The sequence below is a fragment of the Brassica rapa genome, chromosome A03 (genome assembly GCF_000309985.2).
Source record: "Brassica rapa cultivar Chiifu-401-42 chromosome A03, CAAS_Brap_v3.01, whole genome shotgun sequence".
NCBI classification, from domain to species: Eukaryota; Viridiplantae; Streptophyta; class Magnoliopsida; order Brassicales; family Brassicaceae; genus Brassica; species Brassica rapa.
Window position 1 is genome coordinate 8,047,840 of NC_024797.2, and position 22,240 is coordinate 8,070,079.

General features: G+C 34.2%; 6 protein-coding genes across 7 annotated transcripts; 5 read left to right on the forward strand and 1 right to left on the reverse strand.

Annotated features, from left to right (window-relative positions):
- The first annotated feature begins 20 nt into the window (after positions 1-20).
- On the forward strand, positions 21-3,390 carry LOC103857445 (purple acid phosphatase 13). 2 transcript variants are annotated; one of them, XR_004456897.1, is made up of 6 exons: positions 21-757; positions 1,128-1,677; positions 1,755-1,975; positions 2,053-2,243; positions 2,320-2,774; positions 3,039-3,386. XR_004456897.1 is itself a non-coding variant. In XM_009134631.3 (6 exons), the coding sequence occupies exons 1-6, from the start codon at positions 475-477 to the stop codon at positions 3,204-3,206; spliced, it is 1,635 nt and encodes a 544-aa protein (XP_009132879.1). In that variant the 5' UTR covers positions 21-474; the 3' UTR covers positions 3,207-3,390. The 2 variants fall into 2 exon arrangements, 1 of the variants encoding a protein (XP_009132879.1); XM_009134631.3 differs by having other exon boundaries at positions 2,320-2,592; positions 3,090-3,390.
- A 1,679-nt stretch (positions 3,391-5,069) lies between these two features.
- Positions 5,070-6,626, forward strand: LOC108871316. The gene has a single exon (XM_033289053.1). The coding sequence runs from the start codon at positions 5,157-5,159 to the stop codon at positions 5,346-5,348; it is 192 nt and encodes a 63-aa protein (XP_033144944.1). The 5' UTR covers positions 5,070-5,156; the 3' UTR covers positions 5,349-6,626.
- Positions 6,627-7,443: 817 nt separating this feature from the next.
- LOC108871315 lies at positions 7,444-8,694 on the forward strand. The gene has a single exon (XM_033289054.1). The coding sequence runs from the start codon at positions 7,558-7,560 to the stop codon at positions 7,741-7,743; it is 186 nt and encodes a 61-aa protein (XP_033144945.1). The 5' UTR covers positions 7,444-7,557; the 3' UTR covers positions 7,744-8,694.
- LOC103857446 (SUMO-conjugating enzyme UBC9) lies at positions 8,537-9,483 on the reverse strand. The gene is made up of 2 exons (XM_009134633.3): positions 9,040-9,483; positions 8,537-8,936 (listed from the first exon to the last, which is right to left on the reverse strand). The coding sequence occupies exons 1-2, from the start codon at positions 9,349-9,351 to the stop codon at positions 8,706-8,708; spliced, it is 543 nt and encodes a 180-aa protein (XP_009132881.1). The 5' UTR covers positions 9,352-9,483; the 3' UTR covers positions 8,537-8,705.
- A 7,159-nt stretch (positions 9,484-16,642) lies between these two features.
- LOC103857447 (receptor like protein kinase S.2) lies at positions 16,643-20,416 on the forward strand. Its single transcript, XM_009134634.3, has one exon. The coding sequence runs from the start codon at positions 17,704-17,706 to the stop codon at positions 20,260-20,262; it is 2,559 nt and encodes an 852-aa protein (XP_009132882.1). The 5' UTR covers positions 16,643-17,703; the 3' UTR covers positions 20,263-20,416.
- Positions 20,417-20,561: 145 nt separating this feature from the next.
- LOC103857689 (transcription elongation factor TFIIS) lies at positions 20,562-21,738 on the forward strand. The gene has a single exon (XM_009134912.3). It carries the CDS (start codon positions 21,208-21,210, stop codon positions 21,727-21,729), a length of 522 nt encoding a protein of 173 aa, XP_009133160.2. The 5' UTR covers positions 20,562-21,207; the 3' UTR covers positions 21,730-21,738.
- Positions 21,739-22,240: the final 502 nt, after the last annotated feature.

Consider the following 22,240-nt stretch of genomic DNA (forward strand, 5'->3'; position numbering starts at 1 on the left):
ATAAATTTTATGTACAACATTTATGGATATAGAACATTTATGGATATAGAAGTTATCTGTAAACAATGTCTGTTTCCATTAAATTAAATTTTATTAGCACAAAATAATTCCGAGCTTTCAAAAGCATTGAATCTAGTTCTAATTTAAATTTGCTCAGTATTAAATCATGTTTAATCATCTGATAATTATAATACCATAAAGTAACCCAATATGGGCTGCTTCAGATTGAAGTACTCCAATTTAGTTGTCATCATTGGTCGTAGAATTAAATTATTAAATTAATTCATTAACTTTTCTCTGTCTCGTGAGTTGTGGTTGGAAAAGTTTTTTTTTTTTTTTTGTAAACTTGTGGTTGGAAAAGTTGAAAATGTAAACCAGAAAATAATTAGAATTTCCTGTAAAAAAAGGACAATCACTTTCTGATTTTTAAGAGAGAGAGAGAGAGTTATATCTTCTTCGCTGCAAAAAGCATTTATGAAAAAAATGGTGGTAAATTATACAATGACGTCCATGTCCTTTTTGGTCATTTTGGTTTGTGCTGTTATCATTATCACCGTTGATGCTTTTCCTTCAACGGTCGACGGTCCGTTTACGCCAGTGACTGCTCCACTCGACCCGAATCTTAACCCGGTGGCATTCGACTTGCCTGAATCCGACCCAAGTTTCGTACAACCGAACTCGAAGTTTCTACCTGAACAGATCTCTGTCTCTTTATCGTACAACTCTGACTCTGTGTGGATTTCTTGGGTCACAACAGGTTAAACTCTTCAACTTTCTTTGTATTTTTATTTTATTTATTTTTCAGTAAAGTTTGGATATTAAAGATTTTTAAATGCTCAAACATTGCTACGTTTACATTAATGTGGAATATGTATGTGATTAGTTTTAGTTTAAAACATGTTTTATATATACTTTAAACATCCAATAAGCTTTGAGGTTTATTTTACATGAAAATTTGATCTTGTTAAACCAAGATCTGGATCTACTTAGGAAACTTGAACAGTTACTGTTCCGGTCTACACGTTCTCCGGTTAGATTGATAAAAACCGGGATTAAAAATATGTTGACAGACTCATTCTTTATAACTTTAACAACTTTTTTTTTGGCATTTACATACTTTATCAAAGGTTGCTGCGAAGAAGATTCTGTGCCTCTGGATCCTAATTCAGTGCAAAGCGTAGTCCAGTACCGTGAGTTCAACGCCCGTACTAGAAACAAACATGCCACGGGCCATTCTATTGTGTATAACCAGCAGTATAATGCTCTCAAGAAGAACTATACTTCAGGGATCATCCACCATGTTCAGCTCACTGGTCTTAAACCAAACACATTGTATCAATACCGATGCGGAGATCCATCTTTATCAGCAATGAGCAGAGATTATTACTTCAGGACAATGCCTAAGTCTACATCAGAGAGTTACCCGCATAGAATCATTGTGGCTGGAGATTTGGGTCTTACTTATAATACATCAACGGTTTTGACTCATATTCTCTCTAACCATCCTGATCTTGTGGTTTTGATTGGAGGTTTCAGCTATGCAGACACTTATCTCGCCAATAAGACCAAACTAAATTGCAGTTCTTGTAAGTGTGACCATAATGGAACCAGTTCTGGTTGTGATTCTTGTTATAATGGTAGAGAAAGTTATCAGCCTCGCTGGGACTATTGGGGAAGGTAAACCAAGATTCTTCTCTAGTGGTTGTGAATCTGCTGGTGGTTTTAATGCTAACATCATGGAGTTATGATGACAGGTTCATGGAACCACTCACGGCTAATGTTCCAACCATGATGGTAGCAGGAGAGCACGAGATTGAGCCGCAGACCGATGATAATCTGACATTTGTTGCGTACAGTTCAAGATTCGCATTCCCTTCAAACGAAAGCGGTTCTTTTACTCCATTGTACTATTCCTTCAATGCAGGAGGAGCTCATTTCATTGTACTCAATGCATACACACCATATGATTACTCATGTAAAGTTTCTCCAAGTTTTTATTTTTCTTTCTTTGGGTTTGAATTGCTTTTAAATCGCTTTTTTTTTCTTTGGCAGCTGATCAGTATATTTGGCTTGAAAATGACTTGAGAAACATAAACAGATCAGAAACTCCATGGGTGGTTGCAACTTGGAGTCTTCCTTGGTACAGCACATTCAAAGGGCATTATAGAGAAGGTGAATCCATGAGGATAAACCTTGAAGACTTGCTCTATAGCTACCAAGTCGATATTGTCTTCAATAGTCAGGTAAGGTGCTGTTAGTGTTCCTTTGCTTCTAGGGTTTGTGTTCTTTTTGCTAATTTACACATAAAACATGAATTAGGTTGATGCTTATGAGAGATCAAACAGAGTCTACAACTACACGTTAGACCAGTGTGGCCCGGTTTATATAACAATAGGCGCAGGAGGAGCTGGGAAACTGGAGACTGAGCATGTAGATGACCCAGGAAACTGTCCAGATCATTCTCAGAGAAACTCTGCTGGATCCTGCAGCTTTAACTTCACGTTAGGACCAGTAAACGACGAGCCTTGCCGGCTTAATCAGCCAGATTACAGCGCGTACAGAGAGAGCAGCTTTGGTGTCGGTATGTTGGAAGTAAGTCTTCTTTATAATCTCTATCGCTTGGTGTTCAAGTAACCTGCTGAGTTTACTTCCTTGGTGCACAAGCATGCTTGAATCTGTTGACTACAAATCGTAGGTTTTTGCTCTCTTTTTTTTTTTCACAAGAAAGCCATGGACCAAACCAGAACCTACCAATATAAACCAGATGATTATTATACTCTCTCCGTTTTTTAATATAAGTCGTTTTAGAATTATGCACGTAGATTAAAAAATCATTAATTTTTTTATATTTTCTAAACAAAGGCATCAATAATTATTTACCTAACCACAAATCAACCAATAACAAAATAGAAGGTATATTATCATTGGTCATATAACATTAAATGTTAATAAATTTTACATAGAAAACCGAAAACGTCATATAATTTGGAACATAAAAATTCCTCTAAAACGACTTATATAAAAAAAAACGGAGGGAGTAGTAAATTGCGAAAATTGATTTACTTTTTTCCTACTTTTGGCGTTTTTAGGTGAAGAATGAAACGCATGCACTGTGGAGCTGGAACCGGAATCAAAACTTGTACAATCTTGTCGGAGAGGTTATATACATTGTACGTCAGCCTGACATCTGCTCGGTTTTCAACTAAACCAAGTAGTTAAACCGGATGATTTTGTAACGTTTTACTTAGCCATGGCCTTGTAACTCAGCTTAGTAGTTAGAAACTTAGAACAACAACAGAACTGTTCCTCTTCTGAGTTCAGAATCAGTATTTAATATTTGTCAATTCTTCAGTGATACCTTTTATAAATAAAAGAGTTAACTAAAACGAACAAGGTGTTTTTTGATAGATCCATAATTTTAACAATTATAATATAAATCTGAGCAATATCTTTTTATATAATCTGTGGTTATAAGACCTATCTATGTTTGGTGAACAAAAAAAAGAAGACCTATCTATGTTAACTTTTAAAATCTGGAGACAAAACCAAATGTTTTATTCGGCTTTGATTAGGATCGGCCTTATTTTTCATGTTATAAGCAAATATATATACGGCCATTCAATGCAATACTTCGTAATCATCATATACAAAATTATAACTTTATGTTATATTTTGTAACCATTTGTACAATTTCTGTAATAGTTTGTTCAATTGTTCTTAACAAAATATTAATTGTTTTTTCTTTTTATAATTGGCTAGTTTTATTTTTAGTTTTCGTGATCATTAGAGACAGAAAATTTTTTACATCTCTCAACAATCTAATGACCCATAAATACCAGATTGTATATTCAGCATTAATTAGGGAATATTGAACCTTGTTAAATATCCTCTTCATATTTCGCCAAACATTAAATTTGAAAACCAGATAGTACATAGATTACATTTCTTCCATTTATTTTATATTATTTGTTATATATATGAGTTTAGTTGCATTTACAAACTCGTCAGAAAGATCATTTAATAGCGGTTTAAAGAAAGTAAGATTCATTTACTTTAGCGAAAGTTTCCCCCATACAACTGCTTCGTAATTTTTGATCGTGTTGTTGCCGTCATCATTAGCCACCACGAACTGATAATTCAAACCAGAAATTATAGAAAACTTATCGCGAACAACCGTCACAAACTTCAATCCATATTTGCTCTGTTTGTTGTACTCATAGATCAAAAATTAAACTATCTCTACGACATGCATATATATAATTGATCGAAGTCCAATCGCCAAAACACACACAACAAACACTTGAAGAGAGAAAATGACAAGACATAAGACTACTTTATTCATTTTGCTATGTAATTAATTTAACACTTTTGCTTTATCAAGTCATGGCAGAATAAACTCAAGAGGTTTGCAGGCTTTTGTAATAGGTTTGCCATTTGCCAATGAATTTTAAATGTGTTGCACATTATTGATTTTTGAATCTTGTTGTAAGTAAGGCAAGTTATTATTTAATTTTGACTCCAAAAAAAAAGTGTGGCAAGTTATTACTAATCCACAAAAATGTAGCAAGTTAATTATTGAAATATTTAATAATTTATGGGAAAGTATTCAGTTAAATACATCATTATTTGGTATTGGTATCTACAGTTCAATAATGTCAATTTTATGTTTGTTTTACTTGCATGAAATTTTTTTCATATATATCTAAAAATTCTCAAATTTCGTACAATTTTTATTAGAATCTACAAACATGGGTATGAAATTCGGAATAAGAAGAAGACAACTATAATCTGGCTGTAATTGACAGCTTTTAATTCTGTTTTTTTTTCTTGTTTAAGTGATTCAGTTTTGTTAAAGTGTTCATCGTGTAGTTTGTTGCAATGGTAACAAAATATTTACAACTTTCGTTACCTCTTAAGACAAGAAACTAATTTCTAGTTACTTTAGAAAGAAAGTTAGTAAAATAACAAATATCATTGTTTTAAAATTAGATACAATAAATCTTTATGCCCAAAAAATAAAGTGGCATAACAATATTGTCTCCCATTTCCTACATTATTTAAAGTTTCAAAATTCCTTTCGTGTTTCTCACACAACAATCTTAATTTCTGATTGATAAACTAGAGTTTTTCTTTCTTAGTTCATTTTTTAAAACGATATGGGTATGTCTAAGAAATTAATTAAGGTAGTTATTATATATATGGCTCTTATAATGGTGGTTTTCACTCTTGCAACAATCAAGACCAATGCAGAAGAGGTGATAATAAGCTACGAAGCTTTATTTCAAAATCATGCACTTGGATGTAATCCAAAGTATCCTGTAACTTGTGTGAAACAAAAGGCCAATTAAACGATGTGAGATTGATCCGAGGTGCACGGCATGGTTATTTTAATGTTTATATATATAAAATATATCGTTCGTCGAATGTTTATATCCAGTTTTAAAATAATAAATGGTGTTTAACGGATATGTTGGAATTGTAACAGTTGACAAAAAAAATGTTGGAATTTTAACAATTATTGTAAAGCTTCGATACCTTTTCAAGACGTGATCATCTATTCTATTATCTTCAGACACATCCATTTTACATTTAGCAAGCTACTACGTATTTATACAAATATAGCTCTTAACCAAAACAGGTCACAATTGTATACAAATATAGCAACTTTTTTGGTTGTTGTGGCTCTTACAGCAGTAAAGACTACCAAAGCAAAAGCAATACGCTGGTCTGAAATATATAAATATTGCTGTTGTTTGCAGATTGCAGTATGTACTATTTACCCTTTTTTTTTTGTAACACATACTATTTTTGATCGCGCTGTTGCCATCATCATTAGTCGCCACCACGAGCTGATAATTCTAACCAGAAATTATCTGAAACTCATCGCGAAAAACCGTCACAAACTTCAATCCATATTTCTTCTATTTGTTGTACTCAGAGACCTCAAACTAAACGATCTCTACAACATGCATATGCCCTTGATGGACAATCGCCAAAACACACACCACAAACACTTGAAGAGCAAAAATGACAAGAAAGAAGACTAACATGCGTATGCCCTTGATGGAAGTCCATCGCCAAAACACACACCACAAACACTTGAAGGGCGAAAATGACAAGAAAGAAGACTATTTTATTCATTTTGCTATGTAATTAATTTAACCCTTTTGCTTTATCAAGTCATGGCAGAAGAAACTCAAAAGGTCTGCAGATTTTTGTAATAGAGGTTTGCCAATTGCCACTGAATTATAAATATGTTGCACATTATTGACTTTTGAATCTTGATGTAAGTAAGGCAAGTTATTATTTAATTTTGACTCCAAAAAAAAAGTGTGGCAAGTTATTACTGATTCACAAAAAAATGTAGCAAGTTAATTATTGAAATAATTTATGGGAAAGTATTCAATTATTATTATTATTATTTTTTTTTTGTCAAGAAAATTCTCATTTCAAAAGTGTGAAGTCAACTGACTTAGGATCCAAACAAATTAAACAAAGGAAAACAGAGCTAATAGGCTTAACCAAAACAAATAACAAAGAACTCCCCGGGGAATAAAGAGAAGAGGCTTGACGATCAGCAGTATGAGATGATCTCAATTTCGCCAGTCTTTAGTGATGCTGAGCCAGAGATACTATCTAGCAGATATTGCTTCCTGAAGGATACGTTCTTCAAGCCACGCCGGCCCTTTGAACGCTACATAAGATTGGTATCTATGGTCCCTGGTAACACTGGTAGCTATATCTTTTGCAAGGGTATTTGCTTCCATCGAGACCAGATTAAAACACCCCATTTCAAAAGTAAGAAGCGCATTATGTATCTCCAGCGCCCATGGTGATTGGTCACGTAGACCTCTTGGGTCAAAGAGCAAGTCTTGTAACCGAGGGGAGGAGACTTCCATTATTACCCGTTGCCATCTTATATCTTTTATAGCTGCCACTGCCCATGAGAGAGTAATCTGTTCCGCCTGACGAAGAGATGAAATTCCACTGAACCTCCTACGACTGGGAAAGTATTCAATTAAATACATCCTTTTTGTATTGGTATCTACAGTTCAGTAATGTCAATTTATGTTTGTTTTACTTACATGAAAAAAATTTCATATATATTTAAAAATTATCAAATTTCATGCAATTTTTATTAGAATCTACAAATACGGTATGAAATTCGGAATAAGAAGAAGATAACTATTATCTGGCTGTAATTAACATTAACTCTGTATTTTTTTCTTGTTTATGTGATTCAGTTTAGTTAAAGTGTTCATCGTGTAGTTTGTTGCAATGGTAACAAAATCTTTACAACTTCCTTTACCTTTTAAGACAAGAAACTAATTTCTCGTTACCTTAGAAAGAAAGTTAGTAAAATAACAAATATAATTGTTTTACAATTAGATACAACAAATCTTTATGCCCAAAAAAGAAAGCGGCATAACAATATTGTCTCCCATTTCCTACATTATTTAATGTTCAACAATCCTTTTGTGTTTCTCACACAACAATCTAATTTTCTGATTGATAAATTATAGTTTTTTTTCTTAGTTCAATTTTTTTTTAAACGATATGGGTATGTCTAAGAAATTGATTAAGGCAGTCATTATGGCTCTTATAATGGTGTTTTTCACTCTTGCAACAATCAAGACCAATGCAGAAGAGGTGATAATAAGCTACGAAGCTTTATTTCAAAATCATGCACTTGGATGTAATCCAAAGTATCCTGTAACTTGTGTGAAACAAAAGGCCAATTAAACGATGTGAGTTTGATCCGAGGTGCACGGCATGGTTGTTTTAATGTTTTTATCTATAAAATATATCGTGTTGATAAAAAAAATCAATAAAATATATCGTTCGTCGAATGTTTATATCCAGTTTTAAAATAATAAATGGTGTTTAGCGGATATGTTGGAATTGTAACAGTTGACAAAAAAAAAGTTTGAATTGTAACTATTATTGTAAAGCCTCAATACATTTTCAATTTGTTGCAAGTATTATCTTCAGACACAGCCATTTTACATTTAGCAAGTTATTACGTATTTATACAAATATAGCTCATAACCAAAACAAGCCACGATCGCTTACTAAAAAAAGCCCAGTGTAGACAGGGGCGTCCCTGAGATGCTGGGGGCCTAAAACAATTTAGTAAGAGTTTTATAAAAAAACTTTTTTTACAAATTTAGAGGCCCCTTCTTATGTAAAATTTTTAAAAAAATTTGGGGGCCCTAAGCCGGTGTTTCAGTCCGCTATGCCCAGGACCGCCCCTGAGTGTAGACATTCTACGTTTCATAAACAACAATCACCATGTTAGATCAAATTCTGTTTTTTACTTAGTTTTATTTGAAGAGTGATGTTGTCTAAAACCTGAAGGTTGTTATATATTTGGCATTTTTGGTTGCTGCGGCTCTTGCAGCAATGAAGACTACCAAAGCAAAAGTAATACGCTGGTCTGAAATATATAAATATGGTTGTTGTTTGCAGAATTTGTTATATTCATATATTGCAACATGTACTATTACCTTTTAATTCGTTCTTTAAGTTACGGCAATGACAATTATAACACACACGCATATTTCACTTAAGCTCATAACTAAAACTTTAAATTCCAGTGACATATAAGCAGCTAAAATTGACAAAACAGGTGAGTAACATAGTAAAGCAGATTATTGACAAACTTATTGTTAACCGCACACACACAAAATGTCTGAAAGTAATCGTCAAGCATTTGCAAATTCCAAAGTCCACATTCTAGCGATCTTCTCGTAAGCGTTCCGGTCTTGCTGGTACAACATCACGGCAGGATTGCCGGGAACAAATGGTTCGACCGGGTTTGATAGGACCGAGCATATCGATAAGAGTACCAAATCGATCCTCAAACTTGGTGACCATTGCGATCCCAATATATCGATACTAATTTCTCCCTTTTTATTGACATTAGGATGAAATATCTGAAAACGAGGAAACAAAATATAAAAATTTGAACCGGTTATTCCGAGATCAAACCGTGTACCAAACATAATCGAAAAATTACTTAAACCGGGATTTTCCTACCTTGGTTATGAACGTGACTTTGGGTGGCTTGAATGGATAGCTGGTCGGGATGTGAATAGAGACGGCGAAGTCACCGTTTTCAAACGGACAATTCGCCGGTCCGATGATGTTTGCTTCCCACCTGAAAACATTTTCAGGCGAAGCTAATCTTGAGTTGACAAGCTTCATGAGGATTTGATCTTTCATTTTAGATTCTTTCAAGAGCCTCTTCTCCCCACACCGAGAGGCCGATGATTTTTTAGACTTAGGTTGATTATATGCGGCGGCCGGAGATGCACTTCGCCGGAAACTACAGGTTTTGAATATTTCCATCTATCTCTCTCTCTCTATGTGTGCGTTATTGTTTCAAGTGTGACTACTCTCTCGCTCTCTCTTACATTCAGCATATAAATTACATCGGTTGCGTTTGGGTAATCTCCTTCAAGTTTCAACAACTTTTAATAGCTGAAAAAGGATAAATAATGCTGAATGTATAAACTACAAGGTGGATTCTACATTTTCTTTTATTGGATAAAAGCACATTTAGATTTTAATGGAAAGCTGATACAAAGGTGGTCGCTTTTTTTACCCATTAGTATTTATTTAAAAAAGATAAATCAATTTTAATATGCAAGTAACAATATAATACCATATATATGAAGTGTTCTATTTTATATATTCGTTTCAGTCTTTTATTAATTTTATTTATCTAAAATCAAATATAGACGGTTTACACTAAACATATTAGTTATCTATATCGTTATTATTTTTAATATAACGTATATGATTTAAATTTATTTAATGTATATTATTTTATATAATATATTACATATAGGTAATGCTATAAAAGTAATCAATTTTAATTATGAAAAACTAATTAAAATGATTGTTTGGAATCTTATAAAACATTATAAATATACTTAATACAGATTCAATTCTATAATCTTTGATACACCTACATTTTAGATTATTAAAACCATTAGAGTTGTTTAATATATAATTGTTATACTGATTTGATTCGCTAGATTTGCATTGTATTGTTCATATTTTCAAATATGAGAATTTAATTTGGACAAAAAGTGATCTCGACTTTTGGTGTTTCATTTTTCATTATTTCCCATCATTTTTCACCATGCAGCTTTTTTTTTGGGGAGAATATGCAGATATTGTAATCAATAATTTAACTGTTGAATCTTTATTAAAAAATTATACCAACGAATGATTTATTATTTTATTTAACAACCACACAAATTAACGAATCTAAATCAAAATTTTGATCGAATAAAATTCTTGCTGGTTTAATACTAAAATTAAACTACACTATGTGGCACGTGCTCAAGCGTTCAAAAGTCATTAATTATGGTATCCACAATTGGTGACATAGGCATTGTGCATATTTTTTTCATTCTCATGCATTGTGGATTTAACTTACAAAAAGCAAGTGCGAATCACCAACACGTTTCCATCTAAAAGAAAACAAAAAAAAAGTACAATTAGACTTCCAATTAAAATCTGCGAGTATAATAATTTATAAATAAGGAATATTTAAAGTATACACAGCTCCTTTTACTTATAGCCCGCTTTGGATTTGTATGCATAATTAGAAGTAAGTTGGTTATAGAGTTTGTAAACACGAAATGATATTTGTAATATGTATTATCGCCAGACCAAATATAGCTGTCGCGTGTGATACAAATTTGAGTTACCGGCCATTATACAAAGTAGTTACCGTTCCACTAAGAGTCCTGAGCTGGATCACACTATATGTATCTTCTAGATAGGCCTGATATTCATGAATATATTAATATCAAAGATGTATCTTAATTCTTGAAACAATTATCGATGCGCTAATGCATGCTGAATAATCTTTACGTAATTTAACTGATGGTAATTTGTATCTTTATTAAAACTCGAACAAAAGTAACAAAAATAAATAGGATTTGATTTGAATCTCTCTTATCTTAGTCAATTATGAAAATCCTTATCATCAGTGAGAATTATGAAACCCTTATCATCGTTGAAACAATACTATACTAACCCTAAACAGATATCATTGTAGTAGACGTAACTTATATATCTAAAACTATGTATCAAAACCATGTGGCTTGTGCAATAAGGCAAATGGTGACATCAAAACTGTTTTGGTCATCTCAATAGGGTTTGTAGGGAATTATCGCAGTAGCGTGGCGTCAGTAGCTGACCACTTCTGACTTGTCTTGAGTTCTCAAATATTTTGAAAAATCGAAGCTTACTTTCCCTTAATGCTGGATCGAAAACCTGACCGTTTAAATGGGCCATAAATTTATACTAAATTTAAGAATCTACTAAAACCCAATCTGATCAGGAAACTTTTTTGTTTTGACAATATGTGCAACTAAAGATCCTACATGTTGATCAAGAATTGAATTACAATCAAGTTATAATTTAGTGTACCCTGTGACAGAAACCGTAGATTTATGCATAGAATTCGCTGTAAAATATGTATTAATATTTTATTAGAATTATTGATTAGTGATGTTTTGAAGTATAAGTTGCAGTATTTATTATTTTCTTTTAAAATATGAATATCAATTAAGATAAAATTTATTATAAAATAAAATGAAAAATAATATATATTAGACTACAGTAAATTACGTTGAAATTAAATAAATATACTTATATAAATATTCTAACATAGGATACCTATATATTTACATATATGTAAAATTTTAGCTATCAAATAGAATTACCATTAAAATTATTGGAATTTTTTTTTAGATAATTCAAGTGAGAAACAATCGTTTATAAACATTTTGATTAACTGCTAAAAAACTATATGTCTCTTTGAAAATGCTTCATTAACTAAGAAATCTAAATATGGGACATGGATACATTAAAAAGTTAAAAAAGGAAAAGGTAACCATAGGATAACTAGTCAAACACCAAAAACGATTAACTCAATTTCTAATACATAAGAAATTGTTTGATGTTGGGTTAACACTTGAGTTATTATTTTTACTAAAAGGATAAATAAAAATTGTAACTCACAAATAACTCATTAATAACTCAAAAGATTAAATCCAATTCATGATTAGTAACGTTTTTGAATTACACTTCAAACTTAATCAAATGTAACTCATGTCACCAATTAATGCCAAAAAAACATATCTTCATTTCAACTAAGAGAAGCCAATATAGTCCCATCCCCATCTACAAATTATCTCGTGCATAAACCACTGGGTCATATTCAACATTTTAACTTTTTATCTTCTGAAATCGAAAATAGCAAATCTTAAAGTCGGTATATGTTAAATATCGAAGATGTATGTGTGAATATCATCGAGGAGGAAAAGCTTCAGTCACGGTATAAAGCCAATTTTAGTTGGAAGTAGGTGTCTTCTTTATCGTATTGTATATCATTGATCTCAGGTCCCATATGATATGACAACGTCAATCTATCTAACAAAAGGTTTCAAGTTTTATCAATCAAACTAGTTTTCCTTTTTTAAATAAATATTTAGTAAAATAACAAACATTTAAAGATTTTGATTTTAGTTTTTTTTTGTGTGAGCATTTTGATTTTAGTTTTTAGCTTTTAGATTTTGGTTTTTAGATTTTTATATTTGACTTTTGGTTTTGATATTTATTTTTAGTTTGAAATTTTAATTTTTGATAGTACTGTATTTTCTAGTTGTACAAAATATGATGATTTATTTTAAAACAATGCAACAAAATACTAATAGTATATATATTGAAGTTCAATATTTTCCATTAAAATGTATAAAATATTACAATTTTTATTTTATAAAAGTAAAGATATATCAACTTGTTATTTTTATTAATTATATTTTTGACAAAAAATGTATTTAACCAAAACACAGAGTGGAACCATATTTGTCATAACAAACACTAAGAAGTCTTTACTAGAACCGTGCCTTCCCTCCTTCAAAGAGCATTTGCAGGCCACCAAAAAAATAAAGCTCAGGGCAACATATTTTAGACAAATAGTTTGATTTAGTAGGTTAATTTGCATGTTTAGTAGCACATCACTGACTATCACAAATGTCTGTTTCCTTAGTTTCACCTAAATTTCATGAGTATTGATTTCTTGTGATGGAAGAAAACTTCGCTTAGGAATGCTTTTTGTAACAAGGGTACGGCGGTGCACTTAAGAATGTTTTCATGAGAAATACCACGTACGTTATTCTCTGTGTTTTTATAGACTGAATTGCTTTCAACATACTTGGATTAAACTTAAACAATTGTGATTCTATTAAACCTCGTAAGATTGTATACTTTCAACGTTTGCGAGCACAAGTGAATAATCAATCATGTGTCAAAATAGGGACTGTAAAGAAATGGATGAAACCATATTTGTCAATATATACATCTAGACTTCTTAAAATAAATTATAGTTGAAATAATGGCAGAAGCAAAAGGTCATACTTATTAGCTACTATGATCAAATCATGAGTGAGTAGTAGTTGCAACAATTACACTAAGAGATTCTAAAACCATAATCTTCTCATTGGTTTTGAATAATTAATGAAAGCCAACAAAAAATAGTGAAAAAGAGGTAGGCCAACGACATAACCCAACCTCTCCTAGCTAGTAGAATTATTAAAATAGATAAAAACAAAAGAAGCTATAGGTTCCACATTTAAAAACAAACTGTATACTATGTTAAACTTCAATATATTTTATGTTTATCTTTTTCAGTTTATGGTTCTAAATATAAACTAGCTCGATGTTTAACAAAGTAAAACTTTTCTCCATTTTTTATATATAGTTTAACTCAATTATTTATCTCGTGAAGACGGTATAAATGACATCTTATCTTTATAAGCTCCTTTGATGTGTCTCCCTTATCTTGTTGCATTTATGGTGGCATTATGTCCTCTTCTCAATCCTTTTAAAGTTTTTCAAATTCCAACTGTTCTAATATTGACTTCTCCAGTTACAAAAACCAACAATAACTGCAAGAAAATAAAAATATACTCGCGCCATTTGTTGCGCCGACCCAAAGCTTTCATTTTCTTTTACGGGAAACGTTTCTGGAAAAAAAATGTCAGTATAATTATAATATTATGTTTTAATTGTTACAAGATGTCAAATACTAACCAACTTAAAATTATTGAAGGTGAAAGTATCAATTAACTTTTGATGCGGATGTTTATCAATGGTGTCCAATATTCAAAGATAAAAGTGTAAACTCCACTTTCAAAATTTCATAAAATCTAGGACTTTTTTATTTTTATTTATACCAAATAATGCCAAACTCAACTGTGCAATGTAATATTAGCAAGCATATTAACTATTTTACTAAGATAGAAATTGCGTACCCCCATGATTTAACATTAAGATTTCTAACAGAACTTAGACCATCTCCAATGTATTTTGCTATTTTCACCTCTAAAATAGGAAAACTCTATAATAGAAGTGAGATATGTTTCAATGTATTCCCCTAAAATAACAATCTTTAAAATATAGAATAAAAAATAGAGGAATGCTATTTCTTCCTCTATAAATAGAAGAAAAAAATAGAGATCTCTATTATAGAGGAAGAAATAGAGGTGGGTTGGAGCAATTTCACCTCTAAATGCTATTATAGATGTGAAAATAGCAATGGGTTGGAGATGCTTTTACTAGGGGTGGGCACTTTACCCGATATCCGAAGTGACACCCGAACCCGATCCGAAAAACCCGAACCGAAATCCAAACCGAAGTAGCAAAATACCCGAACGGGTATTGAATTAGGAGAGATTGGATACCCGAACCCGAATGGATAATATCCGAACCCGAATGGATATCCGAAGATAACCGAACATATGTATAATTAACCTTATATTTCTAGTTTACATCTCTTATTTTATATAAAATATTTATATTAATACTACACATACTTTAAGTTCATATGATATACATGCAATTATGGAAAAAATGATTTCGTACTCACTTAAAAAGCATGTCAAGTTTTTTTTATTTCAAAAATTAACAAAAAGTTAGATCCAAAATTTTAAAACAATAACTAAATTAATGCATTTTTAGTTTTAAAATGTTATGTCCAAATCTATTAACCATTTAATCTATTAAAAATAAAAAAAAAGTTAAGTAAAATTTATATTCTTAAATACAAGAAATTTAAAAAATGAAAAATTTAAAATTTTTTCAAAATCTAAATATCCGAACCCGATCCGAAATAACCGAAACCGAACTAAAAATACCCGAACCCGACCCGAAGTATAGAAATACCCGAACGGGTCCTACACCTCTATACCGAAATACCCGAAAACCCGAAATACCCGATCCGAACCCGAACGGGTATCCGAACGTCCACCCCTAGCTTTTACTATCGTAGTATCATTAGAATGTGGCTAAGGACAAAAGTAGTTGAATGTGGATAGTAACGCGGTCTTTGTTTCCAAAGAAGTAAAAATAAAGTTAATTTGGGGTCTTTTCATTTTCATGAATTGTTGATCATTTAAGAGACAAGAACTCGACACAAGTGATTGGGAGAGAATCACATGTGTTTTGACGTTATAAATTCAGAAAATGGATGAAACTTAAATCGTGTGGCTGATTGGATTGGTTATTCATTTCACTGTTGGGGTTTAATCAAATTGATAATCATGTTTAATCTTGCTTTTATATAGTCTCAAATGTCTATTTTATATCAACACCTTATTCATGTTTTGTCTCCCACTTTCCTCCACTCAAAGTTTGCGTACATCTATTTTTTTCCTTTGGTTGATCGTTACTTATATTATTTATCATCGTTACAATAAGATGCAGCAAATTGATTTAGTATTAAGTGATAACAAAATTTGGAGGTGTTACATGTTCAGATAAGTCTACATAGAGATTTCCCGGGTTACAAAAAAAATTATTCTGGTTTACTTGATTTCTAGAAGAAAAACTGCATACATCACATATGGTAGAGTTAAGAAAATTATCGTTGAAACTTTAAAAGTTATTTTCACCAAGAAAATAGTCTAGCCTCAGAGATATCTAGAAAGTAAAAAACAAAGAAATTATCGTTATTTTCAGTTTTATGTCAAGGTATATATCATATCACTGAAAACTTAAAACTTGTAATCAACGACAAACAACGCAGTGAATGATAAAATTACTGGCTCTAATGGAGATGTGATGACTAAAAAAGTCAGGCTTGAAAATGCTACTAAAATGTTTTTTGACAAATGAGTATTATTAGTCTTTTTGAATCTAATTCATAGTTCTTTTTTTGCATCAAATTCACATAAATAGATACCAGACAGTCTGGACTTCTATACATATAAAAATTATTCACAAGAACAATTAGATTTTTTTTTTGGGCAAGAACAATTAGTTTCTAGAAACCCAAAAAGTATATATATATATATTTTTTTTTTCCTAGACCGTTCATGTCCGTGTTTTTCTTTTGCTAAAGAGACCATTCATATCCGTTTACATGTGCAAAAATATAATAAAATCTAAAGTCTTCTCAACCAAGATCGGTCTGAAAGGCTCAGTGCCAAACTAAACCACCAGAAAATCTTCATCATATCCAAAATGAAAACTAGTGAACCGATCGCAAGAACTACATGAATGAAATTAACTACTATAACACAGCTTACAACACTCAAATGTGATAATAGTTGGATCCCCCGCAAATACTATCAAAAGTCAGTCTCAGGTTAAGAAAAATTATGGATCAAAGGTGATGATAGTTAGAAAAATGAATTCAAGTGTAGCATTATTTTCGAGGAGAACGAATTCTCTACTAGTTGAATGGTGTTGTGACATTTTTTAATTGGCAGACCTCAAAAGTATTTAGTACTCCACAAAAGCTCACTGTATCTCATTGCCTTGGTACTCGACTCATACAATAAGAAACATCTCTATTTGTTGTCCTTGGTTTTTCATGTTAATATTTCCTCCAGTTATGATGGGCTGCACCAAGATTTTTCTTCTTACTTTTTTTTTGAACACTTCTTACTTCTTATTTTAAGGTGAAGTAAAGCATATACTATAAAATTTTGGAAAAATTAAAATTCCAACCTAAGAAACTGGCGCGTAACTATTTTTTTTTTGCTAAAGCTAGCGCGTACAAACTCATTACACGTCCTTGAACAATAAAGAAAAAAAGTTTATGTAGAATTTATATTAGGAAAGAAAATAAAAGAAACATATATAAGAAGACAAATTTAGACGGTCAATATTCTTCTCGACGACACGCTTAAAAGTTTGAAGAAGTCTTCTTCGGTCGTATTTTTCCCATACGTAAATAAATTTAAAGTTTATTTCTGTATTTATAAATAAATCATTTTCGCAAAAACAATGAATTTTATTTTCTCACTAAAAAAACTCAACAAGACCTACAAATTAAAACAAAGGAACTTTATACGAAAGAAATGGTGAATACATTGCCATGACACGTCAGCTTAAATGACCAAACCCGATATATGGTTTTGCTAATTTCAAACCACGCTAACCTAATCTTGTTGAAATTAATGCCACCAATATTCAAAATAATAATACTAACCTTTTTGAAACATTAAATTAAATTTTCTACAACACACCTATATATCATCAGTCTTGCTGGCAAAAATCCATCATTAAATTTTGGTCGGTCAAAAGAAATCTAATAGATCGCCACATATCCCTTATGTTATAAAGCACATCATATCATAAACTCATTCACATTTGATATTGTTACACGTACACATGGCGCCAATGTCAGTGGACCGTCTCTGTTTCGTATTACCGGCGGAATCCGGCGAGTTAAAGCCCTCCGTAGAGTCTCCGGCCATGGTTGAGGAGACCAAGGAAGAGGAGAAGAAGAGTCGTGACTGTGGACGTCAAGTCGTGAGTTTGGTCGGAGATTTATTCCGGCGGTTACACAGCTCCAAGTTGGTGAAAAGCTTGAATCTTTGTATCAGCGAGAGAGATAAAGATTCCAACTTTCTGGAGATCAACGATAAACCCTTCACTGACATGGAAGGTGTTCAGCTCTCCGGCAAGATCGGCGCCGAGAACCCGAGAATCTTCGGATACTCCGAGCTCTACATCGGCTCTAATGGTTTCAGCGACGAGTTGATCCTCGGAAGCGGCGGGTTCGGCCGTGTTTACAAGGCGGTGCTACCTAGCGACGGAACCACCGTGGCTGTCAAATGCTTGGCGGAGAAAAAAGGAGAGCAGTTCGAGAAAACGTTCGCGGCGGAGCTTGTCGCCGTAGCTCAGCTCCGGCACCGGAATCTCGTGAAATTAAGAGGGTGGTGTTTAAACGACGGCGAATTGCTTTTGGTTTACGACTACATGCCTAACCGGAGCTTAGACCGGGTGCTTTTCCGTAGCCCGGAGATGAACTCTAAATTTAAACCGTTGGATTGGGACCGGAGGGGTAAAATCGTAAAAGGACTCGCCGCGGCTTTGTTCTACCTCCACGAGCAGTTAGAGACGCAGATCATTCACCGAGACGTGAAGACGAGCAACGTGATGCTGGACTCCGAGTTCAACGCTCGGCTCGGCGATTTCGGCTTGGCTCGGTGGCTAGAACACGCTGTTGAAGAGCCCGAGTTCGATACGAGTTACGACTCGGTTTCCTCCTTTAGAAACCACCAGTTCCGAGTCGCTGACTCGACGCGAATCGGCGGGACAATCGGGTACTTACCGCCGGAGAGCTTCAGGAAGAAAACCGTCGCCACCGCTAAAACAGACGTGTTCAGCTTCGGCGTCGTGTTGCTAGAAGTCGTCTCCGGGAGACGCGCCGTCGACCTCTCGTTCTCGGAGGATAAGATCGTTTTGCTCGACTGGGTTCGGAGGCTATCCGATGATCGGAAGCTACTCGCCGCCGGCGATTCTCGGCTTCCGAAAGGCTCTTACGTCGTCTCCGACATGAAGAGGATGATCCATCTCGCTCTTCTCTGCTCCTTGAACAACCCGCATCTTCGTCCCAGCATGAAATGGGTGATCGGAGCACTTTCCGGCGAATTCTCCGGCAACTTACCGGCGTTACCTTCCTTCAAAAGCCACCCTCTTTACATTCCTTTATCTTCTTTAAAATCATCCTCAACGTCGGGGACAACGACGACCACCGCGACGACAACGATTCCTACAACTTCAACGACAAGTTTAAACGCGTCTTCGGAGGCAACACCGTCGTCAAATTACGTTACTGCCCTCGAGGATTCTATTTACCAGACGGCAGAGACGGGAGAGAATCGGTATTTTACTAACAACAGCCGTCGGGTGATGTCATCAAAGTCTTTCGTGTTGGACACGCCAAGGGAGATCTCATACAACGACATTGTTTTAGCTACTGACAACTTCTCAGACGCGCGTCGTGTAGCTGAGGTTGATTTCGGTACGGCTTATTACGGTTTACTAAACCGGGATCAGCAAATTGTGGTGAAACGTCTCGGTATGACGAAATGTCCCGCGCTAGTTACACGGTTCTCCACCGAGCTGCTCAACCTAGGCCGGCTACGTCACCGTCACCTTGTCATGCTCCGCGGGTGGTGCACGGAACACGGCGAAATGCTTGTTGTGTATGATTATTCGGCGAACCGGAAGCTAAGCCATCTTCTTTTCCATAGCCAGGGGACCACGGTTTTGCGATGGAAAACCCGGTACAACGTGATTAAATCGCTTGCGTGCGCCGTACGTTACCTCCACGAGGAATGGGATGAGCAAGTTGTTCACCGGAACATAACTTCTTCTACAATCTTTCTCGACCGAGACATGAATCCGCGGCTATGCGGATTCGCGCTGGCCGAGTTTTTATCTAGGAATGATCAGGCACATCAAGCTGCCAAGAAGAAGGGCTCAGCGCAAGGGATTTTTGGTTATATGGCACCAGAATACATGGAGTCCGGAGAAGCAACGACAGCAGCTGATGTGTACAGCTTCGGCATGGTGATACTCGAGATGGTTACGGGCCAGCCCGCGGTGGACTATACGAGGAAGAAGGAAGACGCTCTTTTGGTGTTGAGAATCCGTGACTTAGTTGGTAACAAGAAAAAACCATTGGAGGAGATCGCAGATGTGCATCTAGATGATGAGTACGAGAGGGGAGAGATGGCGAGGGTATTGAGGTTAGGATTGGTTTGCACAAGAACCGACCCAAAGCTAAGACCTAGCATTAGCCAAGTGGTGTGTACATTGGATGGAAGTGAGAGGTTTTTTAAAGAGGAAGGAGGAAAGGAAGGTGACGTGAGCCGCAAGCAGATGTATGATTCGTCTATATTGATGGTTAGACAAATGCAGGCGCTAGGGATTCATTAAGTTATGTTTAGTGAAGTAAATCTTAGTAATATATATGTAATCAAAGTTGTAATGCATGTATTTTTCATGCCTTAATATATTTGTGTTTGTTATGTAAAGAAGATTCTAAGTTGTGTTAAATAGTCTTTTGGTGGAATTTCATCTTTGATTATAATTCGGATCGTTAACTTCGTTTGGAATATTGATAAGCTCATCCGCAACAAGATAGCCTACTCAACCACCTCGCCAATCCTTATCTACATGAACTTCTTCAACGATGGGTTGCAACTTGCAGTATCTCATAATCAAGGCTCTGTTTTTTTGGTTATGCAACTCTGTTTTTGAGCTATGTTTCAACGTACGTTATGATTTCTTAACATTTGCACCCAAAAAAAACATAGGTTATGATTTTGTTTGCACAGACGACAATATATTTGAGTCAGACGACACATGTTGGTAAAACGTCTTTAGTCCATTGGTTTGACCAAATGACTAATTACTGATTTTAGATTCAAAAGGTTTAGAGTTTGTGTTCTAGAAAATGCGATTTTTATAGATTTATAGAGACAAAATTACAAAAAAAAACTCCGGATGCAAATATATAACCCCAATATATAATATGTTCTGATAAATGCTAAATTGATCCCCGGAAGTATTAAATCATGAGATATAACCCCAATATATAATAAAAGTAAATTTTTAACGTTGAAATTTGATCTGACGCATTCACCCACCATCAAAGAAAAAAGGAAATTCTGTATGATAATGGACACTTGGGATGCAAGTTAAATTCATGTTTTCCTTTTTTCGTTTCTAGACGCTCTATATAATATGATTCACACTATTCTATCTCTCTATCTCTATTTCCATACTTGACTTCGAGAGTGAAACCCTAAGCTACACTTGTCTTTTTTTTTTTCCAAATTCAATCTCTTCCACAAATCAACAAAGGAAAGAAACAACACCATGATGAAAACGATGAAGAAAATTGCGACTGCAACACAGAAGGCTGGGGCTGAAGCGAGGCCTGTCCAGGCGAAGAAGCAATCGGCTCCACCAATGAGACTTTCTCAAAACCCTAAAGCCGTGATTAAGAAACAAGTGAAGAAGCCTTGCAAGCCTGTTTCAACAAAGCCTCTAGAGGTGACGAAGAAGAAGCAGCCGATTCCGGAAGTTTGTGGAAACCCTAAAGCTTTTCCAGCGGTGAAGAAGAACGATAAGGATACGTTGGAGCTGTTCGAAAAAGCCAAGAAATCAGCTGACGTGGCCAACACGAAGGGACTTCTTGCCGCCAAAGCAGAGACATCTATCTGTGTGGATACTCTCTCTTTGCTCATCACTATGCCAATCAGCGCAACAGCTCCTGAAACGAGGAGGATCACGGAGAGGCTTGGTCATCTCACAAGGCACAAAGATCGTAAAATCTGCAATTCTGCATCGGCTCTTTTACAACATTGGAGTCAGAGCATCAGAGATCAACAACACTAAGATGCCCTCTAAAAACTCAGTAGGCTTTGTAATTTTGACAACAATGTCGGTTGTTTTATTATTCTTGGTAAATTTACCACTTTATATTTCAATTGCTCTAAAGCTAACCGTAAAGAATTTGCTTTCACAACCAATGTTTGTGTTGTTATCTGTTTATGCGTATTAATTGAAATTGGATTTTTTTCAGTTGTAAATCAGTGCATGAGAAAGTTCTGATTTTTATCTGACTTAAAAGTCAAATGATAATTTTTGAGATGATTGAATGTATTTTTAGATTTGATTCCTCCATAAGTTGGGGGAGAATAAAACAGAGATGTGTATGAACATTAATAAATGTATGGAAAATAAACAGAACATAAGGGAACTTGACAAGACACTCTGGCTTGTACGAAGCAATGCCTTTGACAAGAAACTAGTCGACTTCAAGTCGTTGATTGTTATTATTCTTCGATAGATCACTCAGAAAGTAAAATGTTGTGAGTTGTAAATATATAAGGCATATTTTTTTGCA

Coding starts and splice junctions, on each gene's coding strand:
- LOC108871315 (XM_033289054.1), top strand. CDS start 7,558: ATGGGTATGTCTAAGAAATTGATTAAGGCAGTCATTATGGCTCTTATA.
- LOC103857689 (XM_009134912.3), top strand. CDS start 21,208: ATGATGAAAACGATGAAGAAAATTGCGACTGCAACACAGAAGGCTGGG.
- LOC103857446 (XM_009134633.3), bottom strand. CDS start 9,351: ATGGAAATATTCAAAACCTGTAGTTTCCGGCGAAGTGCATCTCCGGCC. Junction 8,937..9,039: donor AAGTCACGTTCATAACCAAG/GTAGGAAAATCC, acceptor CCTCGTTTTCAG/ATATTTCATCCTAATGTCAA.
- LOC103857447 (XM_009134634.3), top strand. CDS start 17,704: ATGGCGCCAATGTCAGTGGACCGTCTCTGTTTCGTATTACCGGCGGAA.
- LOC103857445 (XM_009134631.3), top strand. CDS start 475: ATGAAAAAAATGGTGGTAAATTATACAATGACGTCCATGTCCTTTTTG. Junction 1,678..1,754: donor CGCTGGGACTATTGGGGAAG/GTAAACCAAGAT, acceptor TTATGATGACAG/GTTCATGGAACCACTCACGG. Junction 1,976..2,052: donor CACACCATATGATTACTCAT/GTAAAGTTTCTC, acceptor TTTCTTTGGCAG/CTGATCAGTATATTTGGCTT.
- LOC108871316 (XM_033289053.1), top strand. CDS start 5,157: ATGGGTATGTCTAAGAAATTAATTAAGGTAGTTATTATATATATGGCT.